Source organism: Rutidosis leptorrhynchoides, chromosome 3 (assembly GCF_046630445.1).
Source record: "Rutidosis leptorrhynchoides isolate AG116_Rl617_1_P2 chromosome 3, CSIRO_AGI_Rlap_v1, whole genome shotgun sequence".
Classification (NCBI taxonomy): Eukaryota; Viridiplantae; Streptophyta; class Magnoliopsida; order Asterales; family Asteraceae; genus Rutidosis; species Rutidosis leptorrhynchoides.
Genome location: NC_092335.1, coordinates 51,244,827 through 51,262,241, shown reverse-complemented (window position 1 = coordinate 51,262,241; position 17,415 = coordinate 51,244,827). Strand labels below are relative to the sequence as shown.

General features: G+C 33.0%; 1 protein-coding gene across 1 annotated transcript; it reads left to right on the top strand.

The window, feature by feature from the left end:
• The first annotated feature begins 7,438 nt into the window (after window positions 1-7,438).
• Window positions 7,439-8,672, top strand: LOC139899973 (uncharacterized). The gene is made up of 3 exons (XM_071882794.1): window positions 7,439-7,807; window positions 7,876-8,110; window positions 8,185-8,672. Exons 1-3 carry the CDS (start codon window positions 7,439-7,441, stop codon window positions 8,670-8,672), a joined length of 1,092 nt encoding a protein of 363 aa, XP_071738895.1.
• Window positions 8,673-17,415: the final 8,743 nt, after the last annotated feature.

The window sequence follows — 17,415 nt, the reverse complement described above, 5'->3', positions numbered from 1 at the left end:
AAAAGGAAGCACAGAGTTATAGGATATGTAATATAACTTCACAAACAATCAAGCTTTAACATCTAATGACAACGCCATGAGCTGCAGCTTAATGACAGAAAAACAAACTCAATAAATTTTTCAATCGAATTTTAATCTAGTATATATTTTTTTGACAGCGATTGGGATCACCCGAGGGGGACTAAACCACCCGTTGCGATCATCTCCCGTTTCGACTATGCCGATGCAACGATAATAACTCCGCCCCCATCGCTGCCCAAGAAGAAATCTTGAAACCGATCCAAGGGCACGGCCAAGTAAAACCCTCTCCCCTTTACCCCCCAAACGATATGAGAAAGGTGTCATGGGTGGATACTTCATGGCAGAGATAAAATTGTGTTTTTAATATGTAGCCAACGGGGGTCGAACTCCTGACCTCTCCTAAAGGAGGCAGGCCACCAACCGCTAGACCACATCACAACTTCTTTAATCTAGTATTACTCCTTACTAATAAAATCATATTCTTTCACATAATTTTCGTTGAGGTGGCCGTTCCCATCAGGATAGAGATTCGATGCTGAAGTTTCGAGTCCTGCTATGGATAATATACATATATTTCATGGCTTAATTGGTGATAATAATGTGTGAGATATTCTTAAAAAAATTTCATATAATTTTCATAAAATATTATGACAAATATATATTTAACGTCATAGTTATAAGTTAAAACATGACACTTATAATAATGCATATGACATAGAAGATATCATGATACTCATAATGCATTGTTTATGGATCGTCAGCTCGACATAACGTAGTAAAATTAAAATTATGCGCGACATAAGGGATATTAATGCGCGCAAATACGCGGAGCTATGTACATGATTATTTATATGTGTATGCGTGTATGGGTAATTGATTTCTAGTCATATTTATATAGTTACAACAATGGTATTTAATTTATATAGTTGCAACAACGGTATTTAACGAGTATCAAACATTCGTTTCGCTGCGTGGTGGCTTTGATCGGTTAACGATCGGTTAAGTGAACGTTTAAGAAAAACGATTAACGATTGATTAATTGAACGATTTAAAAATAAATGAATGAAAAAAAGAAGGTGAAAAAAGGAAATAAAAAAAGTACAGTCGGTTAATTCAACCGTTAAATAACGGTTGACAGTTGGGTAATTTAAGTTAAATAATAATGAGGAGGCAGAAAAAATAGTTAAAAATTAGTGGGATTTTTTCTTTTTAAATCTTAACAAATTACTTTCAAATTCAAAGTTGAAGATAATTATAAATGGACTATATTGTCAATGTCAATGTCAATAATGCACCGTCTCTATATTTAATACACAGTCAATATAATCAGAGCCGCATGCATTTCTATATTTATTTGGTCAAGAGATGTGGAATAGTCACGTAATGTAGTATTGATTACGTTAATAACCAGTTTGAGTTTGAAACTATTTGGACCACTTCTATTTATTGATCATGTCCGGCCATATAGAGAGGGACACTGCTCATTCAAGACAAAATGAGTATGTGTTTTATATTTATTTCATGAAATTCAATTCATTATTATGAACCTACGTTACTAAAAAAAAGGTATGCTCATCTTATCCTATAATAATCTAAAATACACTTACACTTCTTGACTTCTTGTCATGATTAATTACTATAACAAATAGTGGCGCAGCTTGAACAATGATTTTGGAGGGGCTAAAAATGACATATTATATCGAGATATCAAAAGATTTTAGTGAAGTATATTAATTTAAAGTATGTTGGTGATATCCCTAATAGGAAAGGGCCTCTCCGAGATCTCTGGCTCTTAATTTCAGGTAACAATCAAAATGGCGAGAACGAGAACCACATAAATGGCGAGAACTGCGAGAACTTTTTAATTTCATAGTTTTAATGCATTTAAATGTAACAACTTACATGCGAATGTTAATTAATGCTCATATTATTAATAAACATATATTTATTACCACAAATTATATTTTAAATTGTTAATTATAATAAATGTTTACATGTTCACAAACAAAGATGCACATGTGACTAGAAACTTTTTTTTTTTTTTGAAAAGCCAAGAATATATTACCAAACACACAAACATACATGAGCATAGGGACCTTACAACAAAAGCTGGTCACCTATCAATCACGAAACAAGCAGACTATACAAGACTAGTATTACAAACGAATTATATAGAGGAAGCTATGTAACCGCAGAGATGCAGAGACAGCAACTCAGCAGCACGAAGTTGTCATACCTCCAAATAGGGCCGGGGAAATATGACTTCACAATATCACAACACAAGTATGTATAAACGAGAACGACTCTATATGAGACGTTTTAATTAAAAACCAATGTAATTAAAGCAGCGGAAAGTATTAAGTCATTACAAATGACTCCTTAAAATTTAAATGTAATCTAAAATGTTCTAATGCAATAATATGAATGATGATATGCGGACTCCAAAAGCAGCAAAGTCTAAATAGCAAATAATCTTTAGCAATCTTCACCTGAGACAAAACATGCTTAAAGTGTAAACCAAAATGGTTGAGTGAACAACATAGGTTTATCAATAATAACCAAGTTTTTAGACCACAAGATTTAATTATAAAGTTTAATCAGTTCGGTAGTAGTGCTGGTGTATATGATATCGATACTAACCATAAGTTACCCTAAACACATCACGTTCGTGTCGTGAATCATTATTATGTATCCATTGACCAACGGTCATCCGGATAGAGACGTCACTCTCAATAGCGCTATTCACAATAACTAAGCTTGCCTTTATACGTAGCAATTAACGATATCATGGTAGGGATTTAGCATGAATCAAAGCATGTTAGCACAGTTTAAACTAATCAGAATAAAGTTTGAGTACTCGTGTCTAAGCGTAAAACAGTTTAAAAGCAAGCATGTGTCTCACCCCAAAGTTATAAAACAGTTAATAAATAGTAAAAAGAGAGGTTATGAAGTTCACCTTAATAGCATATAGATATTCCACGCAAGTTATATGATCGGAGTGTTGAACACGGAGATCTCAACCTAGAGATATTATGTTCGATTACTTAATGTCTAATAGACATAAAATTGTTTATTAATATAGCAAACTATATTAACAGTGACCGTTTTCGGGAAAAGTTATTATTTCTCAAAAGTTTCTATATTTGGAAACCTACTATTTATGGAAAGCTTCCACTTATAGTAAGCTTCTAGTTTTAAAAATGTCGGGTTACAATTCTTAACAAAGATGTTGTACAATCTCGCCCAAACTTCGTTGCTAACATGCAAGTCACTCGAATGATCTATTGTTACCGAGCGGCCCAGGATCTCTTGACCAGAATCTAAGTCTTGGCATTCGAGATCCACAAGCGTCCCATAATGGTACCAAGGATCACCCTAGGCCATAAGTAGCGGTGATGTTTGTAGACTTTGTACGTTATCTTTAATTATAACCTTCACGTTATAGGTGTATACACACATCGAATTATTAATGTACTTAATAATTATATATATAGGTGATAATATAACTTAGTTCAATTAAAGTGTTACAATATAAGATAGGTTCTTATGTTATAATAGTATTATATATTATTACTTTAGTTAAAAAAAAATTTAACCTTTTAATCTTATCACTTTAATTCTATATCATTAAGTTTAAAGTTTAAGTAACCTAGATAAGTTCTAACTTTTTATTTTATCCCATGTGTTTAGACTTATCATTATTACTTAATTATTATCTTTAATTAATATTTATCCTCCTATTATTTCTATTCTTAGTTATCCCTTACTTATTTTAATTAGTCTTATCTTTATCAGAATACATGTTCATAATCGTCAAAATACTTTTAGTTATCACAATTATTATTTATTATCCTAATTATATTATAACATGATACATATATACATATACTTTAATCTTTCCAATTTCACTTATACATTCTTTATGTGTGCATGCATGCATGCTTTCTACTTTTTATCAATCTTCAGTAATCTTTTTAAACATTCATGATCTTTAAACATTCTAGTATTCATATTAATAACCTTAACCATATTACTATCTATTAATCACATCATACTCAAGATTTTTATTCTTTATAACAATCACATTCATCCATGTTACTAACTTAACTGATACCTACATTATTAATCTTCATGGGTTCATATATTTAACCATAACTTATTAATATTTACCATGATCATAATCATATTCAAATAATTCTACTTTTACAAATTCATTGATCATATTATCATACTTTTATTAAGTTTCATAATAATTAACATAATACTTTAAAAAAAAAAAGAAACAAATTAAATAGTATTATGAACTTAGGAAATTTAGGGATACTTTAAGTTGTTTTAAGATCAAGAAAGTGATGGTGGAGAGTGGTGGTGACTCTCGACAGTAGCAGCAGTAAAACACAGCAACCAAGTGACTAAACGAGCGGGTTTTTGGCCTGGGTTGGGTCACGCAGACAGCAGGAAATAAGCAGCAAAAATAGGCGACTTGTGGACTGTTTTGGATGGCGAAAAATAGCAGAAAAAGTGTAGGAAACTTGGTGTGATGGTGGCGGTTTGCAACTGCACAGAAGCAGCCCGTTTTGGCTCGAAAAAGGCAACAAAAGGCTGCTGTAAATGGCGGACAGCAGCAGCCCAGAAAATGCAGCAATTCAGTAGCCTAAACTAGCGGTTTTAAAGGTGGACTGCAGACAGAAAAACGCAGCAGCAGGGTGTTGAATTGGGCGGGTCTGTGGCCTGTTTTGGACACGCAGAAACAGCAAACAAGAGCAGCAACGGATGGTGTTGGTGGCGGTTCACAACAGCAGCAAAAAGGCTGTGGTTTGGGGTCGAAACAGCGACAAAAAAAAACTGCTGTAAATGGTGGCGAAGTACAGCTGCAAATAGCAGCCTGTTGTGGCTCGAAAAACACAGCAGAAACAGGAGCAAAAATATGGCGATTGAGGGCTGTTTTTGGACTGAACAAGTGGCGATTTGGAGCTGTGATGGGGCTGTTTTGTTGAAGGCTGTAGCTTGTCGACTAGCAGCAACAATAGGGAGGGTTTATGGTCGACTAAAAAAGAAAAGAGGCTGGAAATATGTCGACTAAAAAAAAACTGCAAGGAGAGGGATTTTGAGTTTTTTTTTTGGTGATGCTTATTATAGAAAAACTTGAGCCTATTATAGATAATTAACATGAGTTGTGATTAAATTAGGATTCATGAAATACTTAGTGATCAAGCACATGAATTACTATTTGACTAGGATTGTGAAAGCTAAGGTGTCGTTTGTTTTTTGCTTTGAAGACCTTATTATGTATTATGTCTGCGGGCGGGCAGACGTTTTAGTTTGCAGGCCGTTTGTTTTTTGGAAGATATAAGACAAAAAAAGAGCTGCATATGTCTTCTAAGTTGCAGACCTAGAAAATTGCTTCTAAACTTAAAAGCTCTTTTTAACCTAATATCTCTTTCACAACCACACCTCCATCCTTTCCTTATCAGCTACCCATCTTTTTTTTTCCAACCACCAGCTCCATCACCTTCGTCACCCACATCGCCTCCGACTTCATCACCGGCATCAATTTCGTCTCCGGTGTCACGTTCGTTCTCAACAGCTACTGGTATATTTTTTTTCCCCAATTTTTTTTATAGATAATTCGTGATTTCTTAATAGATCTATATTCTCTTTCAATTTCTAGAGGTAATTGTTGAATAATCAACATTCTCTATATGAAATATTGCTTAATTTTGGGATGTTAAAACACAATGATGTAGTCACAGTACACCATCGCCATTTTTTACATCCTTTTAAATTCATAGTTTAACTTCCTATTCTACTAATTTTATGAGTTACAAATATAATTTCTTTGTTGAGAAATTTTTACAGTAACATCTATTAATTTGTATATTCTTTGTGTGTTTTATGTATTAAATTCATTTGTGGTATATACTAAAAACAAGTCAGATTTGTACACCTATATGTATATTATACATGTATAGTGATTATATTATTTGTTTCTTAGTTGAAAATGGATGAAGGTCGAAACCATTGGTCGAATGAAGTACTTAAATGCTTATTAGAGGTATCACTGGAAGAAATTGCTAGGGTAGGAAGAAGGGGAGGTAGTTTACAAAAGGAGTCTTGGGCTAAATTAGCCGAAACCTTTAAGGATAGGTTTAATTTGGTATTGTCTCAAAAGCAAATTAGAAATGGTTACGATAACCTCAAAGCCAAATACACCGGATGGGTGTTTTTGAGAAACAAGACCGGGAATATCTATAATCCTCAAACAAACATGTTCACGATGTCGAATGAAGAGTGGGATGCATTTAAGAAGGTGTGTTCATTTTTATAAACTTTACCATTTATCACATACTTATGACGACTACACAATATTTATAGCACCCTTTATTAATTTGGACGCAGGGTCATCCAAAGGCAGCTTCTTTGAAAAATTACCCATTACCTCATCATGACTTATGTATTGCTTTGTTTGATGGTGCTAGTGCTACCGGTAACAATAAATGGGCATCTACCCAAGCTTCTCGGGCCTCTTCCTCTTCTATTAATCAAGGGGTCTTAACACTTCAAATTGAAGATGACCCTTTTATCGATTTAGGTGATGATGTTGGAACTCCCAGCAACAAAGTTCTCATGCTCGGGATGAGATTCCTACACCTGAAGAAGAGCCGAGTGCTTCGGACAGAGGTAGGCCTAAGAAAAAGGCTAAAACATCTATTAGTCTTGATGACTTAACAATGGATATGCAAAATGCACTTAGACATATGGTTAAAAGTAAGCAAGGGCCATCAATAGATGAATGCTATGAGAGGGTGAAGTTAGTTGGGTTAGAACCTACCGATCCTATATTTTTGGCCGCTTTTAATATTTTTGGGCAATCAACACAAATGAGAGAGGCATGGATGACGCTGCCAGCAGATCCCGAGGTGTTAAAAGGGTGGATTAAGTTGACCGGGGTGACATTAGGGATGTTTAAGTAGTAATGTTATGTGTTACACACCTTCTGGAACAATTTGTGACTTTTGTTTAACTAGCTTATGAAACTAGTATTATGAATTATGAACTAGGAACAAGCTGATGACATACAGTCCATGTTTGTGACTTTTGTTTAACTAGTATTATGAACTTTTGATTACTACTTGTATTTTGAAATGCTATGATGAATGCTATGCTACATTCCATAATTTAAAAACTAGTTATTTTGAAATATTATGATCTTTTGTTATGTTACAGTCCATGTCTTAATTTTTATTTATTATGTTACAGTCCATTTATCTTATTAGTACTTACTATGGATGTTTGGTTGTTATTTTATTATAGGTGTATTATGGATTACAATCATAAACATTTGTTAATCATAGTTATATATTTATATATACGTTACTATTGGTCAAGAAAAAGAAAAAGAGATCTAGGTTCTATCATGACGGGGGGACTATTTACGTTACAATTATTGCAAGGAAACGATACACAATGCGTTGAGTTGCTACGTATGTCACGAGATTCGTATGTTCGACTTTGCACTTATTTTAGAGTAAAGGGATGGTTAAAGGATAGCAAGCATCTATCAGTTGAAGAGAAAATTGCTATGTTTTTAATGATGTTAGGTCACAATCAACGTTATATACTCGTCAAACGTTTATTTCAACACTCAAAGCAAACAATTCATAAGTATTTTCATGAAGTATTGGCTACAATGTTGGATTTCGCAAAAGAGACTATAGTACCAACATCTTTTGATCCAAATCCAAATGTTCCGGGATATCACAGGAGGTTACGTCGAGTTTTTAAGGTAAAGCGAGATCAAAATTTTCTTTTGATTAATATATTTTTTATTATTCACTAATATAATTTTTATAGGGAGCGGTTGGTGCACTTGATGGGACTTTGATTCATGCTCGTGTTCCAGCTAAAATGCAACATTTGTATAGAGGAAGAGGAAAAGGAGATTGTTATCAAAATGTTTTAGCAATATGTGATTTCAACATGATATTTACGTTTATTGTTGCCGGATGGGAAGGAGTAGCACATGATTCCCGAGTATTATCTGAAGCTTTAACAAATCAAGATGCACCATTTCCTCTTCCTCCGCCAGGTACATTCACCTATTCAAATGTCGATAACTATAATTTATATAAATATAAATGTTAATTATTTATTATATTTTAGATAAATATTATCTTTGTGATGCTGCATATACACACACTCGTGGATTTATGGCACCATATCGTAACGTAAGGTATTGGCTTGGAGATTTTCGTCAAAGGCGTGCGCTAAACAACAAAGAAAAATTCAACCATGGACATGCGAAACTAAGAAATGTTATTGAACGTTCTTTTGGTGTTTTAAAAGCACGCTTTACGATATTAACTAAAATCGCTCCTTTCGACTTAGTTACCCAAAGAAATGTTACAATTGCATGTTTTGCTCTTCATAATTTTATAAGAAAAGAGGGTTTAAGTGACGAGCTATTCGCAAAATATGACCAACCAAACGTGCAACTTGATAATGATCATGTACAACATAATGGGAATGAAGAGGTGGATGATGATGATGATGATGATGATGTTCAACCACATGGAACTAGAGCGGATCGTCAATATATGATTAATTTGCGAGATCAAATTGCTGAACAACTTATGCAAACTAGGAGATGAATGTTTTACCCTTGCTATTTAAATTATTAGATGATAGTTGTTTGGACTTGTTGTAATTTGTAGTGTACTTTAAATCCTAGATTAAGTACTGTTTTTTATTTATATTAGTTCTTAGTCAAATGATAAAACATTAAAATTACGTTAATTCAGAATCAGGTTCACTTTTGCAGACAAAAAAACAAACAGTCTTCTAATTTCAGTTTGCAGACTTCAGGATCACATCTTCTTTGGCAGACCTGATCGCAGACTGCAGACATAAAACATCTTAAAAAACAAACAGCACCTTAATGACCAAGTTTATTTTTATTTCAATTATTTAATCTAGCCGATTTCTTATTTAATTATACATGTATTATATTTTTATTTTTTTTATAAATGTTACATTTACTTATAATGCATTTTATTTATTTATTTTACATCATTTGTCCATCCTTGTTGTTAAATTTTAATTTAGTTCTAATTAGTTTTTAATTAATATCACACTTAAATTAATACATATAGTTTATATAATTAATTTAGTATTAGGGTTAGGGTTTACAAGATTAGGGTTTTAATTAATGTCTGAGGTTGAGGTTTCAGGTTATTAATTACAAGCATTAATTTACAGACCGTCTTATTACTCGGACACTTATTATGTCTGAATAACAACCCTAATGATAATACACAGAATAAGACAATGAAACCCTAAGGACATTTTGGTAAATTCAGAATGGAAAAGTGAGGGTTGTTATAGTACATCCCCGTTAATTTAAACTTCGTCCCGAAGTTTCAGGAAGACTTCTCGGATGCATCAGCGGTTGATAATAGATGAGGATATTTCCGCTTCATTTGGTCTTCACGTTCCCAGGTAAACTCGGGGCCTCTTCGTGAATTCCAACGGATTCGTTCTATAGAAATATTGCCCTTTTTTAAGTGTTTGAATCTTATGACCCATAACTTATACAGGTTCTTCTTTGAAGTGCATCTTATTATCAATGCGAAAGTAATCCAAAGGAATAACAGGAGTTTCATCCGAATAGATTTCCCCAAAAAGAGAAGATAATGCTATTCACGCATTTCAGTAATTCAGATACATGAAATTTCAGAAACATTACTAAGCTCATTTAAACTCTGAGCGTTTTATGCCACAACACTAGGGTAGATAAACAAATGGGAGTTTGTGGTGATCACAACCATGAAGTTTGATGTATGGCTTGTGTTTGTTAGAGATGGTACCAACTTCAAATTCCGGAAGGTAACCATAGACATTATACTTTTAGTTTTCAAGAAATTCCTAATGTGAATCGACGAAAGCAGATGTCAGCTGAGCAGTCACTAATCAGGCTTATATACAAGTATGCCATAATTACTAAAATGCCCTCAATATGGTATGAGTGATTAAGGAAAGATATCGTTCAGTGTATCATGCGAATTTATCCTTGGAAATAGTTTTTGATAGCTCTTTGTAGAATGTAACTTTATGATCATGATTTCAGTTACATGGCAAATCAGGGATTGGAACTTGACTAGGATAACGTCCAGTTGCAACCCATGAAGGAAGAAATGTTTAGAGTAACCACATAAATGCCATAAACGTTTAAGGTAACTCCTTTAGAGAGGATATCGAGGATTTTAAATTATATTTCTGATAGGAAACTGCACGAAAAGGGGTGATCTCTAAATGAGAAAGACGTTCTCGCACAAATGGCGAGTCGATCTATCATTCACTTAAGTGCAGATGTAAATCCTTGGCTATAAAGAATTGTTTCCAACAGGTGAGGAAATCTTCGAAAAATGCCTTCTCATGCCAAAAAGATATTAAATCATAGTATGGATGTTTACAAAGTTGTTGTGGTTTATTCGTGAAATATCGGAAGTAAAATCTTCTCAATGGTCAACCTCAAAAGGGAAAAGTCATAGAGTTTTGAATGATGAACTCAATGGTAAGTTTCGAAGGACAAGAGGAATTGTGATTACTACGTGGTGTAGAATAATACGAAAATTTTTATATAAACAAGTAATGAAAATTTTATAGAAGTTCAAGTTGTTTAAGGTGACAATGTAGGAAGGAATGAAGTTCTTAGTTAAACTAGAGTTATGTACAATATGTACTATTTTACGTAAAATATCTTTTGAATAAAAGAATTGATTTATAGAAGTCAAAGTATAATTTTATATGTACTAGTCAAAAATAAGTAAAGGTAAATTTTATTTACTTTATTATATAAACATATACGATTTATAAAATTTGCACGAATGGTAGTAAATAAATTTATTTTATAAAATTTCGAGAGGATCGTATAGTAAAATAGTTTGTGTAAACTTTTGGTAACAGAATTTTCATATTTCGGAGGTTACGAGTTGGAAATAGATCGATGAAGATCGGGTGAAAGAATTTTGAAAATTTCGGGTTATTTTTAAGCAACAATGTTGCGAGTTAATGAAATCTATTGTATTTAAATACGGTTGTTGACTACAATTAGGGCATAAGTTTTTTGGAATTCAAAAATGTTCATGTGTGAAGCTGTTGCTGACAAGTAAGATATGAATGGTGGAGTATGAGAACGTGATAGTGAAGGTGGTGTTTATAATATCTTCGTTTGAATATTCAAATGAAAATCTTGCGAGTGGTTGTCGCTTATCTTCGACGGGTTTCCTAATGAGTTTATGAAAATCTAAACTAGAAGCGTAATTGCAAGATAACAAGAGGCATGCTTTGAAGAAGTTCGAGGGTGTCACTTCAGGTCACTTAAGAACATGCATCCTTCCTTCCAATTAAGCGTCAAAGAGATAAGTTGTTTAAGAATGCCAAGCTTTACAACTTTTATGGCATAGGAGAATTTATTAATCTACTCATGGGTATGAGATAGATAGTTTGATCGTAACGATCTCTTCGTATATCTATAAATCAGATGATAATTACCCTTCATGTAATAACATTGAGATTTTTGAATAATAGTTTGGAAATTTTTCTTTGATTCACTTTCTATTCCATATGTCATGATATTGAAATTTCTATATGAATTACCATAATATAATCACGTTGGCCGGGCGTCATTATATTTCACTAATTCATATTTCCATTTCAATATCACTCCATAAGGTCAGGACACGTGTTCAAACTTAGTTAGTTGACGTGGGAATGTTGAGTCATGACTGACATCCCTTTGCGTGAGTCAAAGAATATTTTGAATCACAATGGCGAATTCAGGTCATAAGATATGTATGGATATGATAACAATCATGTACTAACCGATCCTTTAGAGTCAGGATCAGGCAAGATGATAGGGTTTTGGCTTGATATCCTTAGGAAAGGATACAGAATATCAATAGAGGTAAAACAGGAAGTAAGATGAAATGGCAGTATAAAGATTAGGGGAAAATGCTTAAAACTAAGGCAGAAAAGGTTATAGTCCTAAAGATTGCTAAGGCACCCTAGCTAACACATAAGGCACACATAAAATGCAATCCTGATTCTCTATAACAACCTGGCTCTGATACCACTCTGTCATACCCCCAAATAGGGCCAGGGAAATATGACTTCACAATATCACAACACAAGTATGTATAAACGAGAACAACTCTATATGAGACGTTTTAATTAAAAACCAATGTAATTAAAGCAGCGGAAAGTATTAAGTCATTACAAATGACTCCTTAAAATTTAAATGTAATCTAAAATGTTCTAATGCAATAATATGAATGATGATATGCGGACTCCAAAAGCAGCAAAGTCCAAATAGCAAATAATCTTTAGCAATCTTCACCTGAGACAAAACATGCTTAAAGTGTCAACCAAAATGGTTGAGTAAACAACATAGGTTTATCAATAATAACCAAGTTTTTAGACCACAAGATTTAATTATAAAGTTTAATCAGTTCGGTAGTAGTGCTGGTGTATATGATATCGATACTAACCATAAGTTACCCTAAACACATCACGTTCGTGTCGTGAATCATTATTATGTATCCATTGACCAACGGTCATCCGGATAGAGACGTCACTCTCAATAGCGCTATTCACAATAACTAAGCTTGCCTTTATACGTAGCAATTAACGATATCATGGTAGGGATTTAGCATGAATCAAAGCATGTTAGCACAGTTTGAACTAATCAGAATAAAGTTTGAGTACTCGTGTCTAAGCGTAAAACAGTTTAAAAGCAAGCATGTGTCTCACCCCAAAGTTATAAAACAGTTAAGAAATAGTAAAAAGAGGGGCTATGAAGTTCACCTTAATAGCAGATAGATATTCCACGCAAGTTATATGATCGGAGTGTTGAACACGGAGATCTCAACCTAGAGATATTATGTTCGATTAGTTAATGTCTAATAGACATAAAGTTTGTTTATTAATATAGCAAACTATATTAACAGTGACCGTTTTCGAGAAAAGTTATTATTTCTCAAAAGTTTCTATATTTGGAAACCTACTATTTATGGAAAGCTTCCACTTATAGTAAGCTTCTAGTTTTAAAAATGTCGGGTTACAATTCTTAACAAAGATGTTGTACAATCTCGCCCAAACTTCGTTGCTAACATGCAAGTCACTCGAATGATCTATTGTTACCGAGCGGCCCAGGATCTCTTGATCAGAATCTAAGTCTTGGCATTCGAGATCCACAAGCGTCCCATAATGGTACCAAGGATCACCCTAGGCCATAAGTAGCGGTGATGTTTGTATACTTTGTACGTTATCTTTAATTATAACCTTCACGTTATAGGTGTATACACACATCGAATTATTAATGTACTTAATAATTATATATATAGGTGATAATATAACTTAGTTCAATTAAAGTGTTACAATATAAGATAGGTTCTTATGTTATAATAGTATTATATATTATTACTTTAGTAAAAAAAATTTAACCTTTTAATCTTATCACTTTAATTCTATATCATTAAGTTTAAAGTTTAAGTAACCTAGATAAGTTCTAACTTTTTATTTTATCCCATGTGTTTAGACTTATCATTATTACTTAATTATTATCTTTAATTAATATTTATCGTCCTATTATTTCTATTCTTAGTTATCCCTTACTTATTTTAATTAGTCTTATCTTTATCAGAATACATGTTCATAATCGTCAAAATACTTTTAGTTATCACAATTATTATTTATTATCCTAATTATATTATAACATGATACATATATACATATACTTTAATCTTTCCAATTTCACTTATACATTCTTTATGTGTGCATGCATGCATGCTTTCTACTTTTTATCAATCTTCAGTAATCTTTTTAAACATTCATGATCTTTAAACATTCTAGTATTCATATTAATAACCTTAACCATATTACTATCTATTAATCACATCATACTCAAGATTTTTATTCTTTATAACAATCACATTCATCCATGTTACTAACTTAACTGATACCTACATTATTAATCTTCATGGGTTCATATATTTAACCATAACTTATTAATATTTACCATGATCATAATCATATTCAAATAATTCTACTTTTACAAATTCATTGATCATATTATCATACTTTTATTAAGTTTCATAATAATTAACATAATACTTTAAAAAAAAGAAACAAATTAAATAGTATTATGAACTTAGGAAATTTAGGGATACCTTAAGTTGTTTTAAGATCAAGAAAGTGATGGTGGAGAGGACTCTCGACAGTAGCAGCAGTAAAACACAGCAACAAAGTGTCTAAACGAGTGGGTTTTTGGCCTGGGTTGGGTCACGCAGACAGCAGGAAAGAAGCAGCAAAAATAGGCTACTTGTGGACTGTTTTGGATGGCGAAAAATAGCAGAAAAAGTGTAGGAAACTTGGTGTGATGGTGGCGGTTTGCAACTGCACAGAAGCAGCCCGTTTTGGCTCGAAAAAGGCAACAAAAGGCTGCTGTAAATGGCGGACAGCAGCAGCCCAGAAAATGCAGCAATTCAGTAGCCTAAACTAGCGGTTTTAAAGGTGGACTGCAGACAGAAAAACGCAGCAGCAGGGTGTTGAATTGGGCGGGTCTGTGGCCTGTTTTGGACACGCAGAAACAGCAAACAAGAGCAGCAACGGATGGTGTTGGTGGCGGTTCACAACAGCAGCAAAAAGGCTGTGGTTTGGGGTCGAAACAGCGACAAAAAAAAACTGCTGTAAATGGTGGCGAAGTACAGCTGCAAATAGCAGCCTGTTGTGGCTCGAAAAATACAGCAGAAACAGGAGCAAAAATATGGCGATTGAGGGCTGTTTTTGGACTGAACAAGTGGCGATTTGGAGCTGTGATGGGGCTGTTTTGTTGAAGGCTGTAGCCTGTCGACTAGCAGCAACAATAGGGAGGGTTTATGGTCGACTAAAAAAGAAAAGAGGCTGGAAATATGTCGACTAAAAAAAAACTGCAAGGAGAGGGATTTTGAGTTTTTTTTTGGGTGATGCTTATTATGGAAAAACTTGAGCCTATTTATAGATAATTAACATGAGTTGTGATTAAATTAGGATTCATGAAATACTTAGTGATCAAGCACATGAATTACTATTTGACTAGGATTGTGAAAGCTTAATGACCAAGTTTATTTTTATTTCAATTATTTAATCTAGCCGATTTCTTATTTAATTATACATGTATTATATTTTTATTTTTTTTATAAATGTTACATTTACTTATAATGCATTTTATTTATTTATTTTACATCATTTGTCCATCCTTGTTGTTAAATTTTAATTTAGTTCTAATTAGTTTTTAATTAATATCACACTTAAATTAATACATATAGTTTATATAATTAATTTAGTATTAGGGTTAGGGTTTACAAGATTAGGGTTTTAATTAATGTCTGAGGTTGAGGTTTCAGGTTATTAATTACAAGCATTAATTTACAGACCGTCTTATTACTCGGACACTTATTATATCTGAATAACAACCCTAATGATAATACACAGAATAAGACAATGAAACCCTAAGGACATTTTGGTAAATTCAGAATGGAAAAGTGAGGGTTGTTATAGAAGTTGAACACCTACACACTAAGATACACACTTGGATTACTTAGCCACACGTGCCACTCGACTTTCTTCCCTTTCACCCTATTAGAGATCCACTCGAAAGATTTAGCTTGTATCTCGTTTAAAGCCACCGGTGTGTTCCAACATTTGTCTTTGAACGCCTTGTTGTTTCGGTTACTCCAAATGAGATACACACACACACCCACTCTACCGCTTGCCATATTTTTTCCCCCAAACTAGTAATTGATTGAGAGCCTTTATCATTGAGTATACCGACTAGAGTATAGCTACCAAAGTTACCCATATTCCACCATCTAAAGACACGCTCCCATACTTCACTTGCATGCTTACACGAGAAGAGCGAGTGTTCAACGGACTCCACATCTTCATCACACAATGGACATCTTACACTATGTAGGTCGATTCCTCACTTATCGAGTTCAATTCTTACCGGCAATCTTTTCCGCAAAGCACGCCACACAAAAACCTCGATTTTCTTTGGTACTAAATTATTTCGAAGGGTTTTATGTTGAGAACTATTTGCCGCCAATAATTTCTCATCGATTTTGAATGTTAGAGTGTGATGACCCAGAAAATTTCGCTTTAATAAATTAATTGCAGGATAGAATGTGTCCGACACGATAAGCGAACCTATTATGTTGAGTCTTAAAACTTTTTGAACTAGTTTACACGTTCAAGTAACCTTTGATCATTCTCGACGATGCACGAACAATTATATATATATATATATATATATATATATATATATATATATATATATATCATAAGATGTACAAATTAATATATTTCTAAACGAAAATATATGTATATTTTACAATGTTATTGAATATAATATTAACTTAGATATAAAACGTCATGATTTAAAAATACTATTAATTATATTGTAGTAAATAACGAAAAGACGATTTAAAGAAGCAAATGACCAAAATATTAAAATGTATAAGTTACATTTCAAATAAGATAATTTATTTGCAAATAAGTCTAGTTATTGATAAAGGTACTTATCGCGAAACGTAAAGTACAAGTTTTCTAAGCGTACGAAAGGACGTTCGAAACACTGGAACCGAGACATAAACTGGGCATCAACGTACGAGTCAACGGACCTAAAATTACAAGTCAACTATGCACATGAATATAATATAATATATAATTAATTAATTTAAATTATATATATTTTATATATATATATATATATATATATATATATATATATATATATATATAAAATAATATGTCGACAAGCTAGTGAACAAAAATCACTGAGCTGAAAATGAGCACCTTTGCACTCGCGGAGCTGTAAGGCATAAAAACTCCACGATTGCGGAGCAGTCAAAATCAAAAATGCCTATAAAAGCCAGCCTTGTTCTGCCGAATGATGTACACCAGATTGAATTAGAATTTAATCTCACTCTTTCTCTTTATATTTATTTATATTTATATTATAATTATAATTTTAATTGAAGTTTAATAATATAGGTATATACGAGGGTGTTTTAATTCGGGTTTTAAACCGTTTTAAACTAAGGAAATATTAGATATTATTCGGGGTATTGTTCGTGAATCCAAGACCAACCATACAATCATCCACTATCGTTACGACTACCTACAATATTGAATCTCAATATTGAACTGTGAGTTATAGATCCCTTTTTAAATGCTTTAAATATTTTTGGGCTGAGAATACATGCACTTTATTTTATACGCAATGGGCACAAGTACATACTTAATTCTACACTGAGTTTAAACCGAAAATCCCTTAGCATTGGTAACTAGTAACTG

What these genes read in the sequence shown, in the direction of transcription:
- LOC139899973 (XM_071882794.1), top strand. Translation starts at nt 7,439, where the DNA reads ATGACGGGGGGACTATTTACGTTACAATTATTGCAAGGAAACGATACA. An exon ending in GGTTACGTCGAGTTTTTAAG is followed by an intron (nt 7,808 to 7,875) that starts GTAAAGCGAGAT and finishes TAATTTTTATAG; the next exon opens with GGAGCGGTTGGTGCACTTGA. An exon ending in ATTTCCTCTTCCTCCGCCAG is followed by an intron (nt 8,111 to 8,184) that starts GTACATTCACCT and finishes ATTATATTTTAG; the next exon opens with ATAAATATTATCTTTGTGAT.